Raw genomic sequence first — 14177 nt, forward strand, 5'->3', positions numbered from 1 at the left:
GCAGTCTCAAATATGATTGAATTTACTTCTCTTGACTCTTGAAGAGTTTGAGAATGCTGTCAACTAATGCTCATTATGTTTTATTACCTTAATATATTAACACAAGTGAACCACACAGCAAGTATAACCTCATCCAACTTTTTTTTTGCTTGAGAGTTTTTATTCTTTGCCTATAAGTTAATAATTGTGAGCAAGATAACCGTATTTTGTGCACTGCAGTATGAAAGCCATAATAAGGTTTCATTTTCTTTACACACCAATATTTTGACAAGATCTCCTTGAACTGCCTGCTCCAGAGCTATTGGGAATTTTCTTTGTGTTTAGAAAATCGGACTCTAAATTGCTAATCGGCAACAGAGAAACAAACACCCAAGAAGTCCTGGGTGAGGCTACAGGTTCCTTCTCCTCTCCTCAAGAGGAGCCATTCTCCAGGTGTGAATGACAAGCTGCAGCCTTTGATCACTATAGTAAGAGAAAAGTGGTACCAAGGGATAGTTATTTTGTCCGTTCTGACAGCATCTGCTGTGAATTTGTAAAATATGTCAAATGTGTATTCATAACATAAAATAATGCATTCAAGTGTGAAAAATTATGCTTTGTTCTGATACCAAGATGTGCTTGAGCAGGACTGTTTCAATAAGCAAGGGAGCAGGGGAGGAGGCCAGCGATCACCCTAGGAATGCAAAGCTCTTTTACTCCATAACAAATTAATGGAGTTGCTTGAGGCTGTTGTCATTTCAAAAACAAAATGTTGAATTAAGTAAAGGAATCTGAGAGAAAACAGAAACTTTTGTTCTGGGTATTTTGGGTGGGTGGGGGAAAAAAAAGCTGTCATTAGGAAGGATTCATGTTTTCATGTGCTGTTCCTTGAGAGACATATAAATTGATAACTTAATGATGTCTGAACTGCAGAACTAGGCCTGTGTGGTTGCTCCTATGAGAGTCAGAGCACTCATATTGCTTTGGGAGTCTGGTTAGTGTAATATTGGTTGCCTGTGAGAGCAATGCAAAGTGCAGCTTGAAGATTGGGTTCAGAGAAAAAAGGCACAGATATCTCTGAACTAATAGTGGTGAATCTGTAAAGCCGTGGAGCTTTTTCTGAAGCAGCTAAAAGGCTGGGTGGCCTCCCAGGTCTCTGTCCTGAAACTTTGTAGCTTGTGCTCAAATTTCCCAGTGGGAAAACTCCCTGACTTAGTGAGACTGCACACACACTTTAAATGATATATGTGCATGCATGTTTACAGGATGGGGACAGAAGTTTTGCTGGAGGCAGCAGCCTGCACCTCTGGAGTTCAGCGGGGAAACCTAAGTGAAAGCTGACTTCTTTCCAGAGACCTAAACACTGCAAAGATTTAACCAGGATTTGAGCTATCTACATTGCTAACAGTCCCAAAAATCAGCATGTGTAGTCAGGGTCACTATCCAGGTGAGAAATCCAACAGTAACGGGGAGTGAAATTGGAATTGCTCCCAGTGCTCAGGCAAAGCTGTGGGGCTGGCGCCGGACCCAGGATTTTGCTTTGCGTGTCTCCGCATCCTGTTTTGTTTTATCGTGGTCCCCCAGCAGGGCCGTGTGTGGCGTGTGCTCTTTCTGGGATTACAGTCACAGTGGGATATGGATGAGTGCTGGTAAGACACAGGATTTTCTGTGCATTCAAGACATATCTGTGTCCTTAATAACTTTACAGGGGTTTTATTGTAAGCTGCTTTTGTGGTTTCCTGCGGCTGTTCGGGCCTGTTGGTTTGGAGCTCATTTCCTCCAAGAGCTTTGAAACAACAGGATGGAGAATCCAGTGAAAGCCCATTGCTCTGGAGAAAGACTTTGGACCAACCTTACCTCTTTCTGACAATGCCTTTGGAGAATCTGCTGCCAGCATTTTAATACTCTGTAATTTCTGGTTCATGCAAGGAATTTTTCAGTACCACCAAAGGCAGAAGCTTCTGTGGGGAGAATCAAAATGACATACTTGTGGATGCAGGACTGTAGAAAGTCTGTAGTATATAGAACTTCAAGTTACTTTGCCTCATTTAATCTTTAGGTGTAATATTCAAGGCCATGGACTGCAGTCACAAGCTGAGGTTTGCAAAGAGAAACTCAGCCAAGATCCGGGTGCTCCAGGAGCTGAGGGAGAACTGCCGGGGGGGATCAGCCCAAACTGGGGCAGAAATAGTTGCTATTATTGCTTAGAGGAAAAATTGAAAATGCTGAAGCAGATTTAGGGAAGGATCCTTTTGAAATGGCATTTGCTCCTTAAAATGAGAATGCAAGGAATGCAGTCAGCATTGTGTTTCTCTGTATTGTTTTAATGGTTAACTCAATCTGGGAAAAATGACAACCAGTGTTAATGATTTGGGGAGCAAAATAGGCTTCCTGAAAATTTGGGAAGTGGAGTTGAGAGGAACTTTCTAGTTCCTGGAAGGTAGCTGTGCCATGGTGTTGCAGGATGCTGTTTATACCAGTGCCCCTTGTTCCCTGCCCACTTCCTTTTGGGGTGCCATTTGCTGGGGTGGTGAGGGCATTTACCCCAGTCCTTTACTGCTGTACCAGTGGGTAACTTTGTGAGAGATGGGGATGCACTTTGCTATTCAACCTTAGCTGCTTAGATCAATATCTGCAGCGGGAGAGTGATTTTAATAAAAGGACTCTCTCTCAGCTTTCCTATCTCCATGACAGATAGACCCCAGCTAACATAAATCCTGGCCTTTCTCCTGTCAGTCTCTTGGCTTTGTGTGACATAGATGTTTTGACACTGAATACAAATATTTCACAGTTGGCTAATAGTTTAGAGCATATATTTAAGAGATTTACTTTTGCAATCTCCTGGTGCCTTTAGTGAATGTGTTTGCCTTGTAAGGCCCTTTGTATTGTTTGGTGAATATATCCACAGGCTCCCATACATGTATTCATTTTCTGTTGTTTATGAAATATCACTGAGGAAAAATGAGTTTTGCTTCAGATAATGGTAGTAGGGAGCCCTCTCCTAACCTCCTCTTTAGCAATGAGAACCTCCAGTAGCCATGACAAACCTTGTTTATCAGGTGTCAGGAGGGAAGCACAGGGGTTTGCAGTGCTGGCAGCCAGAAGCACCAACTCTGCACTGGGGTAAGGAGCAATGCCAGGATGGATACCATGTGGTGGGGAGCTGGGTGAGAGCTCCGGCAGCCCTGCTACAGCCCCTGGGACTGTCACCCAGCTCAGCTTCACCTGGGGTGGCTGTGCCTTTCGATTCCCCCCGTAGCAAAGGTGTCCTGCCCGGGTGTGCAAATCGCCCGTCCTGAACTGGTGGTGCCCTGGTTTTCAGGGTTGGTTTTGGCATCTCCACCTTTGGCCGAGAACACCTGAGGGGCGTCTGGAAGGAAGAAGGACGTTTTAGAAAATCCTAGCGCTGCTCACACCTGGGGGGAAGCACCTTGAGGTGGGCTGTGGTGTTCGGGCTGCGGTGTTCATGGTTTGTGTTTATGGGGTTTCTGCCCACCAAGTGGCAGGTCCTGCAAAACCTCTCTGTGTGAGTGCACGGCTTTAGCCGTTGTGTCTCCTCTCCAGGTAACCAGAATGGAAGCCCTCCTTGATTAATCAGGTATTTTTAAACTTCAGTTTAGCTTGCAGTAGTGGCTCTGTCATTTAGTTCTTTCAGCTGATGAATTTGTGACCTTTAGCCACTGTACTAATACCTCTAATTGTAACTGGCAGGACAATTTCCCCCTTGCTGTTGTATGAGAGATGCAAAGAAACTCGCCAAGAGCAGCTGGTGACTTTTAACAGCCATATCAACACCCCTGTTCAAAACTAAAATGGCAAGTTAGGCCAGTGATCAGCCCACCAGAGCAACCTGAGCGATTGCAACAGCCACATTAAATGAGAAAACTCATAGGGGATTTCCTCTCTTGGGCACCCTCCCTGCACTGAGGTTTGGGCAGTTAAAGCAGCTTTGTCAGTTGTCGGTCAGTTATCACTGAGGTGGCCTTGGCTGCGCTGCGTGTGATATGGAGGAAAACTCCATATCTACTCCTATCTAGTACTCAGGGAATTAGTCTGGGCTGGAAAACCTTAGTTCTGCAAATACCTGTATTGCCTCTGTCAGAGGAGGTGGGAGCTGGAGGCGGCTGATGGAAACTCGAAGGAGGGGAAACCCTGAGAATGTCTCATCTCATTTCTGCTTGGTTTTTGGAGAGGGAGTGTTCAGTATGCTCGTGCTCTCTTCATGCTCACACTTTTTCTCTGTAGGTTCACCCTCAGTATTCGTTCTGTCTTTCACCGATTGGAATGATCCCCTTCTTAATGGAAAGAGTATTTTACACCCAAGAGATTTGGGCAAGAACTCACTGGCCCTGGGAGGCTGTGAACATCTGGCTTAGGAACACTGTTACCCTGTGCTTTGTGCTGTCCATGGATGAAACCAAATAGTACTTCTGCACAACATATAGGTAGCACTATGGGAATATATTTTATTAAACTTCTAGCTTTTGCCATCAGACATGTTTGAATAAATGTTTTTAACAACGAAGACTTTGGCCAGAAGCGTGTGTGTGAGTGTGAGGCAGAGATGAATAAATAGAATACGTGATGACATAAAGATTTTATGGAGTAAGGGGATGGGCACATTACTCACAGATGGTGAAACCATCCCAGTATGTTTCAAGAAAAGCTATTTTAGGGATGTTTAGAGAGTTTTTAAAATTTTTTTATTGTGGCTATTTTTTCTATTACTCCAGCCCATAAAACCAGGTGCCTTAGTTACCATGTTTCCTGATGTACAGGGTTCAGAGGGAGCAATAAAAGCCTCTAAAACTTACCTGAAATAGCCTTCCTACAGTTACAGATGTCACAGGTTTAATGTCCTGTATCTCAGGTCCTTCCAGGCCTTGACATGATGGTAGCCTTTGGGGGAAAGGCGATCTCTCTTCTCCCTGGTGGAATAAAATATCTACTTTATAACCTATAGAGATGCTGGATCTTTGACTTAGAAGATGTGACAAATTTAACTATAACAGCCAGTGTTAATGATTCAGGAGGAATTTGCACTTCTCAGGTTTGGACAGCATAATTTTGGACAGTTTCATATTTGGGCAGGAATTGTGCTCAAGTCTGGTAGTTCTCAGAAAGAAATGATAGTGCTGGGGCAGCAGAAGGGTGTCCTGTCTAGGAAAGTTAAACCCTTGTGAGAGCTGAATTTAAGTTGTTCTAGTGGTGTAGTGCATTACATACATACTCTTATTTCATCCTTACATACTCTTTATTTCCTCCTAAAACCAAGGGGTTTTTTGTTTCAGACTGTGTCGCCTTTAAGTTAAAAGAAATAAACATACCCACTTGGAGAACCATTCTGCTGTAATGATAATGGTTCAGCTGGAGCTTTATACCTGATAAAAATCTTATGCAGGCAAATGCAATGTCTGCATTGGGTTAGCATGGAAATCAGAGGAGGAAGCACAGTAGTTTTATTGCTTGGGTTGCATGCTATTCCCTGGCTAGGATAAATATGTGGTCTATTGTGATAAACAAGCCTGAAGTCCTCCTTCCCAGTAATAAAGTTGTTAACAATCATCTTCCCAGAGAACGGCAAATAATGAGGTAGTGGCTTAACAAGGCAGTTCTTCAACCTTTTACAAGTAGAGCCTTGTTTCCTTGAAGAAAAAAAAAATCTCTAATCTGCTGGGTGTAATGTTGCTATAAGGGGTTTTATTTTCAGTTAAGCAAAAAAATCAGGGTAAACTTTGCATATTTGTGTGATGCATTTACTTTACCCCATTTTCTTTGTGTGCTTGCGTGTGCTTGTGTAATGTTGTGTCTTCTTGTTATGCAGTTGCTCTAGGGATCACCCCTGAGGTGTCACAGAGGAGGGAGCGTGGAGCACAGATCCATCTGGCCCAGCAGCCTGTTTCTGATAGCACCCGAAAGCGGATACTTGGTGGGAAAGAGCAAGATTGGGCAAGCACAGAGGATGCTACCCCTGAGCATGCTCTCAGCAGCCCATTGCAGGAGGTCCTGTCTTTGCATAACGCTGATTTAGGGAGTGCAGCGAGCAGTGTTCTCTCTGGAGTCCAAAATGTCACATGCTTTCCTTGCCGGACTAATGGCAGTCTTGAGCCTTTTGTTTTTCTCCAATTTTCCAAACTTTTGCTGATAGAGAACCCTGAATTAATCTTCAGGCCTTTTGGGTATTGGATTACACTCTGCCTCACTCCTTTCTGTGCCAGCAGTGCTGGAACTGGCATGGGATGCTAATCCTGCTGTACCTATTCACTCAGTCGTAGAGGAAAATATATAAAAACAAATTGCTAGTCCAAGCTAAATTTAGATTTATTCAGTTGGAGTTAATTATAATCTTTATTTAGTCCCAAGTGATGCCTTCTTATCATATACTTATTATAGCTGAGAAAATTAATTTTTATTCTACTATAAAGGTGAATGTAATAATCTGGGTTCAGGGAGGGGATTACTTTAATAAGATTTATAGGCAGCCTTTCAGACAGTACGGTTTTATTACTATCTGTAGGTGGCCTTGCTGTATGTATGTCTTTCAGTATGGGTGACTGTGCAAAATGCATGCAAGCTAAAAACTGTAGTAAGCACCAGCTCAGAAACTTCCACATCCAACTTAATTTTTTAGCAACAGTAAGCAGGCAAAGCACCTGACTTGCTTTGGAACACAATAATACAATTTATTACTGAACTTGTGGCCTGATCAGGGCTTTCATTCACATGCGTGGTTTAATTTTGCACTGAAAAATGTGTTTTAGTAGAAGAAAGATCTATGAGGCCTGAGATGTTGTTTTCAAGCTTTTTGGAAGCAGAGTGATGGGCAAAGAAAGGCAGGTGGTATGGGAAGAGAAGCTTTAGTGAAGAGTGAGCCATCAGATCTGATGGGCCAGGACTCCTTTGGCCATAGACATCTCAGCCTCCAGCATGCAGGTCTGCACTGGCCACCTTTAGCAGTCGAGTTAGTGGATAGAAATAGGCTCCTCCCAAGGGTGATTTGTCACCGCTAAGATATAAGTGACTAGGAGTGGATGAATGAATTCTGGAGATACCCTTTTCTGTGATTTACTGAAATGGGAGGCTGGAGTGTGTGCTGGCTTACGTACCTATCTGAAGTGAGATGGGCTGACTCCTGCCGCGGGTGGCTAGAACATGTAGCCGCAGTGAAACTTGGGTAACAGAAGTTTGTCTGAGACACTTGAAGATAAGTATGTGAGACATCATCCCAAGCCTACAAAAGTTAATTAACCTCTCTTCAGTTTTAGATGTTTGGATCAAATAGACTTACTTTTTAAAATTGCATCCTTTTTCTTCTCTTTCAAAACAAGCTGCCCGACTAGCAATGTTTTCCAAAGCGAACCTCTGTCTTCACAAATGTGTAATCAAGATTGAACTTAAGGACTGTAAACTAGTTGAGTCCTACATCAAGTTCTGTCCTTACATCAACCTAGGATAAGAAGAAGAAAGAATGAGAAAAGCTTAAAAGGATCCTATCATCTTTTCTCGTGCTATAATTTTTTATATGTTGATAGCTTCTGGGCTGACTTTAATGTTAAAAAAGTATCAGGAACTCTTCTTAGCTCTTTCTTGCAGCATCATTTATATCTTCAAATTATTCCGTTACAGTTGAAAAGACTGTTTGTTATTATGTTTTTTTTTTCTGTGCTGGTGTGGTTCACTATGTAACTGCCTCAAGTACTGAAGGAGTAAGGCTTGTTTTTGAATGGTAGGTGATGGAAGTTGTTCCTCAATGGGACTATGGAGGGTTTTTCTCCTCCTTTTCCTCCCTAATGTAAAACTGAGGAGATGAGTCACAGGATGGACTCTGAATGTGGGAAGTGAACAGGGGCATCCTCCTTTCATGGTTATCTTATTAAATTTTGAATGAGTCAGGGAGAGCATGAGGCTGGTGTTCATCTAGGCTCCTTAAATCCTCGCACGACTCAAACTTATCCTACTCATAGCGCTCAAATGAGGCCTAAACTCGTGGTAGATTTTCACACTGTAATCATCCTCCTCATTTTCCGGCTGCCAGGATTAAGAGTCAGAGTTTCCCCAGCGGTAGCCAGGACTAAATCACCTTGCACAACCTTTCACGGCTGGGGTCCCTAAACAGCATCAAGTCTGACCCCTTGCATGTGTGAGAGAGTGACCCACACAGCTGGTCCAGAATTAATTATTCTCCTATAATTTATCAGGTCCAGAATAGCTTTCCTTGTGTAGACACCCTATTCTGGGATACAGTGTGTTTTTATTCAAGGATAATGCCTGCATTTCCAGAGCAAAATAATTATTATGAATAGAGCCATTTTTATAGTGGAATAATGTACATGTGTAGTTTGGTCTTTATGGTCTTTAGTGAGGGCTGGTGGGAAGGGCTGGCGATTTTTCTGCTATACAGACAAACCATTGATTGCCTCTGTGTGAGTCATGGGTAACATCATAGTACTTACTGGCACCACATTACTTGAAATTCTTCCTCTTTTACAAAGAGGAGTGTCTGTATGATCTCATGCTACAATTCTGATGATGCTGCAGGAAAGATGAATTTTAACATTTTCACAGTTTTTCCGCAGGTGCAGGATTGCCTTGCTTGTTTGTTTTCAGAGAAAAAGGGTATTGAAAAAGTTGCAATCTTAAATGCTTCTTGTTCCTCGCACCTCCAGCTTCAGAATTACTGAGGGCTTATGGAAGACTTGGCTCCTGTTAAGTAGTTAGCTAAAGTAGAGGGAAGATTTAGATGTGAAACTTGGATTTGTGCTCCAACAGGAGTTATTTTTGGTTTTAGTTACAAAATTATGAACTTTAAAGACTTGGCTCTTCCTACAGCTTAACACAGATGCATTAGTTTTTAATACTGACCTGCCACTGCTACCACTACCTTCGACCAGGATACTTGTTTTGCTTCTTATTAAAATGTATGAAATCTAGGAAATGTAGCTGGGATGAAATCTTGAGTTACATGAATGGCAGATTTTTATTCCACAGTGTGACCTACAGCTATGGCTTTGCATGTGCCTTAGTCCTGTGCTGCTACTTTTTGTGGGATCAGTCCAGAGTCAAGTGAGATTAAAAACAAAAACAATGGATAATTTTATCGTTAAACAAAAAATTATCAAGACAACAGATGGGAAGCTTTGTCTGATGTCTGAGCTGGTCAGAGTAAGGATCAGGAAGGGTCATCTCCCTGATGCACAGCATTGCATGGTTGGTTATGTGCATGATAGCTTCCTCTCTCTCTGCTCTTCAGAAACATCAGAAGGGTGTTTCCTTTCTTGTCTGCATTCTCAGAGTTTGCAGCATGACCTGGGCTATAAGCTATTGCACAACTCTGGAGAAAGGGGTTTTGACATAAAATGGGAGCAATGAGATTTTACAAGTTGACCTGTTGCTCTAGGGGTCTTTGTATTTGGGTAGTCCAAATAAATGTTTTAAAAGGGGCAAAGCACCTGCTGAAAAGCTATTACAAGGTAAAAGTTATTTTAGAAATTCAAGCTAAATATCTCAAGTCATGTCATGTTATTTCCATACGTCTCCCCTCAATGTCCCCAATGCCACAGTAGTCTGAGAAACAGACTTTTCAGCCTTTGAGATAGCACTGGGCTCTGGGAATGCTCATTTGGCCTCCATTTACTTTTCTTCAACTCTTGCTCTCTCTTGTTACATAATTAGGACTAACCCACATTCTGATCTAATGTTCTGCCCTCTTTTGATCTTGCTGGAGTGCTTATTAGGGGAGCAGGTGATTTATTTGTGGCTTTGTTGCACACCAGAAAGCTGGAAATGTGTCCTGTTTCTGATTGTTACTATAAGGAGATTGATGCTGTGGTGCTGACATGCCGAATTAAAAATGCGGGGTGTTGGTCTGCCATCGTATGAAGTATTGCTTTTTAGATGTTCCTACAGCATCATAAAATGCTGCTAAATTCAGATATCATATTTTGTTACAGGCTGGTTCTAGGACAAAGCCCAGCCCTGTTTACTAGTGTTTATGGCTTCCCATATAACCTTTCAGACAAAATTTGTGTCTCATTTTGTTTGAGTTACAGCAGGCTGATATCCTAGTCTTCGTACCAGTTCTGAGAAGAGGCACTGAATGTTGCCACTGTAATGAAACGGAGGAAAGGGAAAAACATACCTTTTAAACTTCCTGTAAATCACTGTTTGAGAGAGATAAAATATCTGCATAAGGAATGGGGGGTGGGGAGAGTCCTATAATGTAAACATAAATGCATTTAAGCCTTGCCTCATTTTTGGTTCCTGATGAGGCTCAGGAACTACGTTAGTGTTTAAATCTCCTCTGCAATCTGGTGTGTCTTGGGAGAAGGCAAATTTTTAGCTCTTCTCCCAGAAATCAGAGAGTAACTCTGGCTGCTGTGTGTCCTTTGTTTATCTGTATGGTGGCATAATTTTTATGATAAATGCAACTTCTCAAAAGTATTGCTTTCAAATGTAGTTTGATTCATCTACAATTAATCCAGAAAGGTGCTTGTCTGCATTTGACTTCTCAGTGAAGAAACAACACCCTTCCTCCCCTCGGTGCTTCGGCTTTCACAGGAGAAAAGTTCACTTTCAGTGGCTGAGTTGTGCAGTTGCACAATAGCATGGCAAGCCATGCTGTGTCAAGGTGCTCTGTAGATAGCAGAGCAGTAATGGGGCTGCTAAAACATCCCTTGGTGACTTTGGTTCTAGCATTGGCATTGATCTTCTCCTTTCTCTGCCTGCTATGATCAGGATGAGGTTTGACCCTCAGTGTGAACTTTGTTATTCAGTGGTGGGATAAAAATATTGGGGCTCCACAGAGCAGCACAGCAAGTGGTGTTGGGGCATTGGTTGACCCTTGCTAAACGGTGGTCACTCCCTTCTGCTCTTTGCCTCCATCCCTGCTGTAGGTTGCCGTGGATTCCTTGCTTTGTGCAGCCTCCTGTGCCCAGTGCTAACGGGCAGTGGTGTCCATCTCTGCTACACAGCACCTACTGCTTTCCATGGTATCTGTCTCACCTGTGCCTCCTGCCTCTTACACTGCTTGTATCTTGGTTAGCCTCTTGCCTCGAGAGGCCAACTCTGTCTTCTTCCAGAATTGCTTATTACTACTCTCAGCCTGTGGCTTCCCATAGAGAACTGGCATCTCTGATTTCTGCACGCTGCTGGGCGTGCGCCAGCTACCCATTGTCCGCATCTGAATGAAAAGAGATGTGGGAGGGAAGGGCTAAAGTCAATTTTTATCACTAAAAAAAATGGTTGTCCCTTGCGTGAGCTATGATACCAGAGCAAGCTGGCCCAGGTCAGTGCTCACATGGAGAAGGGAGGAGAAAGTTTCTCATCGTCTGGGTTTCTGCATTTCAACTGGATGCCCAGGTCTGTGGCTGTGTGCAGCTGGGGGAAAGTGTTGGCTGCCCTGGCGTGTTTTGTGAGATGGGCTGAAATGTTTATGCATGGGCATAAGAAACAAGAGGAAGACACTCAAGTGTGGCGATTGCATGGCAGCTGCTCTGCAATTGCATTTACTTGTGGAGCTGAGAGGAAACCCTGATCTGATCTCCATGTGAAGTAGTGAGAGAGGAGACTGTTGATACTGTTTCCTTCTAAGAATTTTTTTATGCTTTTGTGTATTTTTGCATATTTACTTGTTCCTACAAAGAATATTCCAATGGCTGCAGAAAAACTTTGACACAATTAAATATACAGCAAAAGTAAAGGCAGAAGTATTGTGATGAAGTGAGCAGCATTTAAACACGCGTAGGTAATACCAAGCCATTGAAAATAAATGAGCAGAATTTCAGCTGAGAACAAGAGTGGAGCAAAATCAAATGGATGAGATTTGCCCTAGAATCTGTCTTCGATAAGTGTAGGCTTTAAAAATACACAACCTGAAAAAACAGCTTAAATATTAGAGCTTTTATCTGTGCTAAATTGTGGCTGCAAGTATCTGAGTCATCTGGCTTGTAACAGGTGTAATTGTTTGTATGGTTGTTGCGTTGCGTATCTGCTCTCCCCAGTCCTGACAAACAGTAAAATTGCCACTAAGTTTCAGCAAGAGACAACGAGAGCTTTGACCTTAGGATCTGTCATTGTTCTTTTGTTATCTCTGTGCATTATGGAACTGCTTCATTTTAATTCATTTGGTTTCTGTTTATTTCTTCTGTGGCAGTCCCAGGAGCTTGCATTCACTGGCTTTTTGTCGGAGCGTATGAATTGTTAGTTTGAAAGACCCACCGTTTCTTTCTGGTAGAATTGCAGCCCAGATTGAATATATCTCACTATTAATTAGAGATCGGCCCAAACCAAAGACGTCTGTTTGATCCCTCCCTCCCTCTGGAATCTTTTCTTGCCTGGGAAAAATTGCTCAGTGCTGGCTGGAGGATTGGCTATTGTGTTGTAGAGAAACTTTTGTGGTTTCCAAATGTGTTTCATTCTCCTCTGGAATTAAACCAAAAAATTCTTCTAAGCATCTACAAACCTTCTGCATGTAAAGGATTTCTCTCCTTCTCTCAAGTTCACTCTTGCCTATAAATCCATCCCACTGAGACCTCTATCAAACCCCATATTTTTTTGTGTGAGAAGTTTTGGTTTCAAGAACACAAAGCTTTTATCAGTTTGCCACTAACTTCCAAACTGCTGACCTGGCAAAAGAGTATTGGGAGTGGTGCAGATTTGCAACCCCTCATTATATTGTGTGTTAGTGATGTTGATTAAAGAAAATGAGCTGGTTTACTGCCTACTAATATTCAGTATGCCAGTTTCTTATGTATATTGAAACATGGATGAGCAAAAGTCTGTTTGATCTGGCAATAAAAAACCAACAAACAACCAGTAAAAAGTTTTGGAACTTAGATTGGGATCTGGCCAATCAATCTCCTCCTTGTTTTATCCAGTACTTGATTAATGGCTTTCAAGTAGATAATAGATTGGGGAAGGTGGAAAGGGATCTGTACAGCTGATGCAATGGGATGTTTTCAGTGTATGAGCTTTGAGCCAACAATGTTATTCCATGGTACCTGTGTCAGATTGTTTCGTAACTGTGGCTAATAGTATTGATCTCTGGTAACACATTGCTTTTGAGAAAAACTGAGGGGCACGCTAAGCAAACATTAGAATTGTCTTTCTGTTTCCTTTTATCTTTGGCCTGCAGTGGTGGAGAGCCGAGGAGGGATCATGGACAGCATACAGAGATTTTCAAACCTGCCAACGTATCTCCCCGCGAGCTATCACATCTGCAATGCTGATGTTTTCTTCTTCCTCAAAGAAGCCAACCAGGATATCATGAGGAACTCCAGTTTGCAGTCTAGGGTGGATTCATTCTTTATATACAAAGCCAAACTGCCACCTGTCCTAAATGCCACGTATGGACCCTTTTCTGTTGAACAGGCTGTCCCCTTGGACCTTATGCTGACCTCTGCATCTTTTGGTTTCACAAGTAAATTCACTTTTAATTGGAAATTAAAATCTCACATAATCGACAGCTCAATCTATTCCAACAAACCTAAAATACAAACCTTGTTCTATATTGCGGGGAAGGACTGGGATGACTATAATTCTGCGGAGATGTTGCCTTGCGTGAAGATGTTTGCTTTCCTAGAGTCTAGAGAAGTTGTGGCCAGCTGTAGATTGACAGGTCATCTAGGATTATGTGTTGCAGAGCTGGAATTATCTCCTAGCTGGTTCAGTTCCCCTCCACCCTTGGTTTCAGAGGAAACAGCCTCCCTGGAAGGGATTACTGTGGAGCTCTTCTATAAGATTTATACAGCAGATGGGGAATGTTCTCCAGAGGATGCAAAATGGGAGAACAATATCCACGCAGGTCAAGATAATGAACACAAGGCTTTGTCAGCTATGGAGAGGATTGGTAGCATCATTGTTTACCCAAATCAAGACAAATTAAAACAGTCTTCACTGAGGCTAGATGAAAATGTCGTTATTCGCTTACCACTCAACCCGGTCAGAGAAGGTGACGTTGTGACCTTTCATGTTTCCTTGGCTGATGACTCTCTAGCAGACCAGTTTGTATTAAGGTAAGAGACTTTTTGAAGTGCTGTATGCTGAACAGTCTACAAATATCGATGACAAATCGATGTCAGGTATAATTTCTTTGGTTATGTTCAGTGTTTTCCTGGGAGAGCTTAAGCATTTTCTTTCCAACTGGGGAAAGCTCTAAATAGTCTTGAATTATTTGTGTGGATGACACTTCTTGGAACATG

At 42.4% G+C, this 14177-nt stretch overlaps 1 protein-coding gene across 1 annotated transcript in view; it reads left to right on the forward strand.

Moving 5' to 3' along the window:
• TMEM132B (transmembrane protein 132B) overlaps nt 1-14177 on the forward strand; it is a 256832-nt gene that overhangs the window by 57611 nt on the left and 185044 nt on the right. The window contains exon 2 of the mRNA XM_074844343.1: nt 13112-13991. Within this exon, the coding sequence (XP_074700444.1) occupies nt 13112-13991 (880 nt within the window). The remainder of the gene's footprint in view (nt 1-13111; nt 13992-14177) is intronic.

This window comes from Strix aluco, chromosome 18, assembly GCF_031877795.1.
Source record: "Strix aluco isolate bStrAlu1 chromosome 18, bStrAlu1.hap1, whole genome shotgun sequence".
In the NCBI taxonomy this organism is placed as follows: Eukaryota; Metazoa; Chordata; class Aves; order Strigiformes; family Strigidae; genus Strix; species Strix aluco.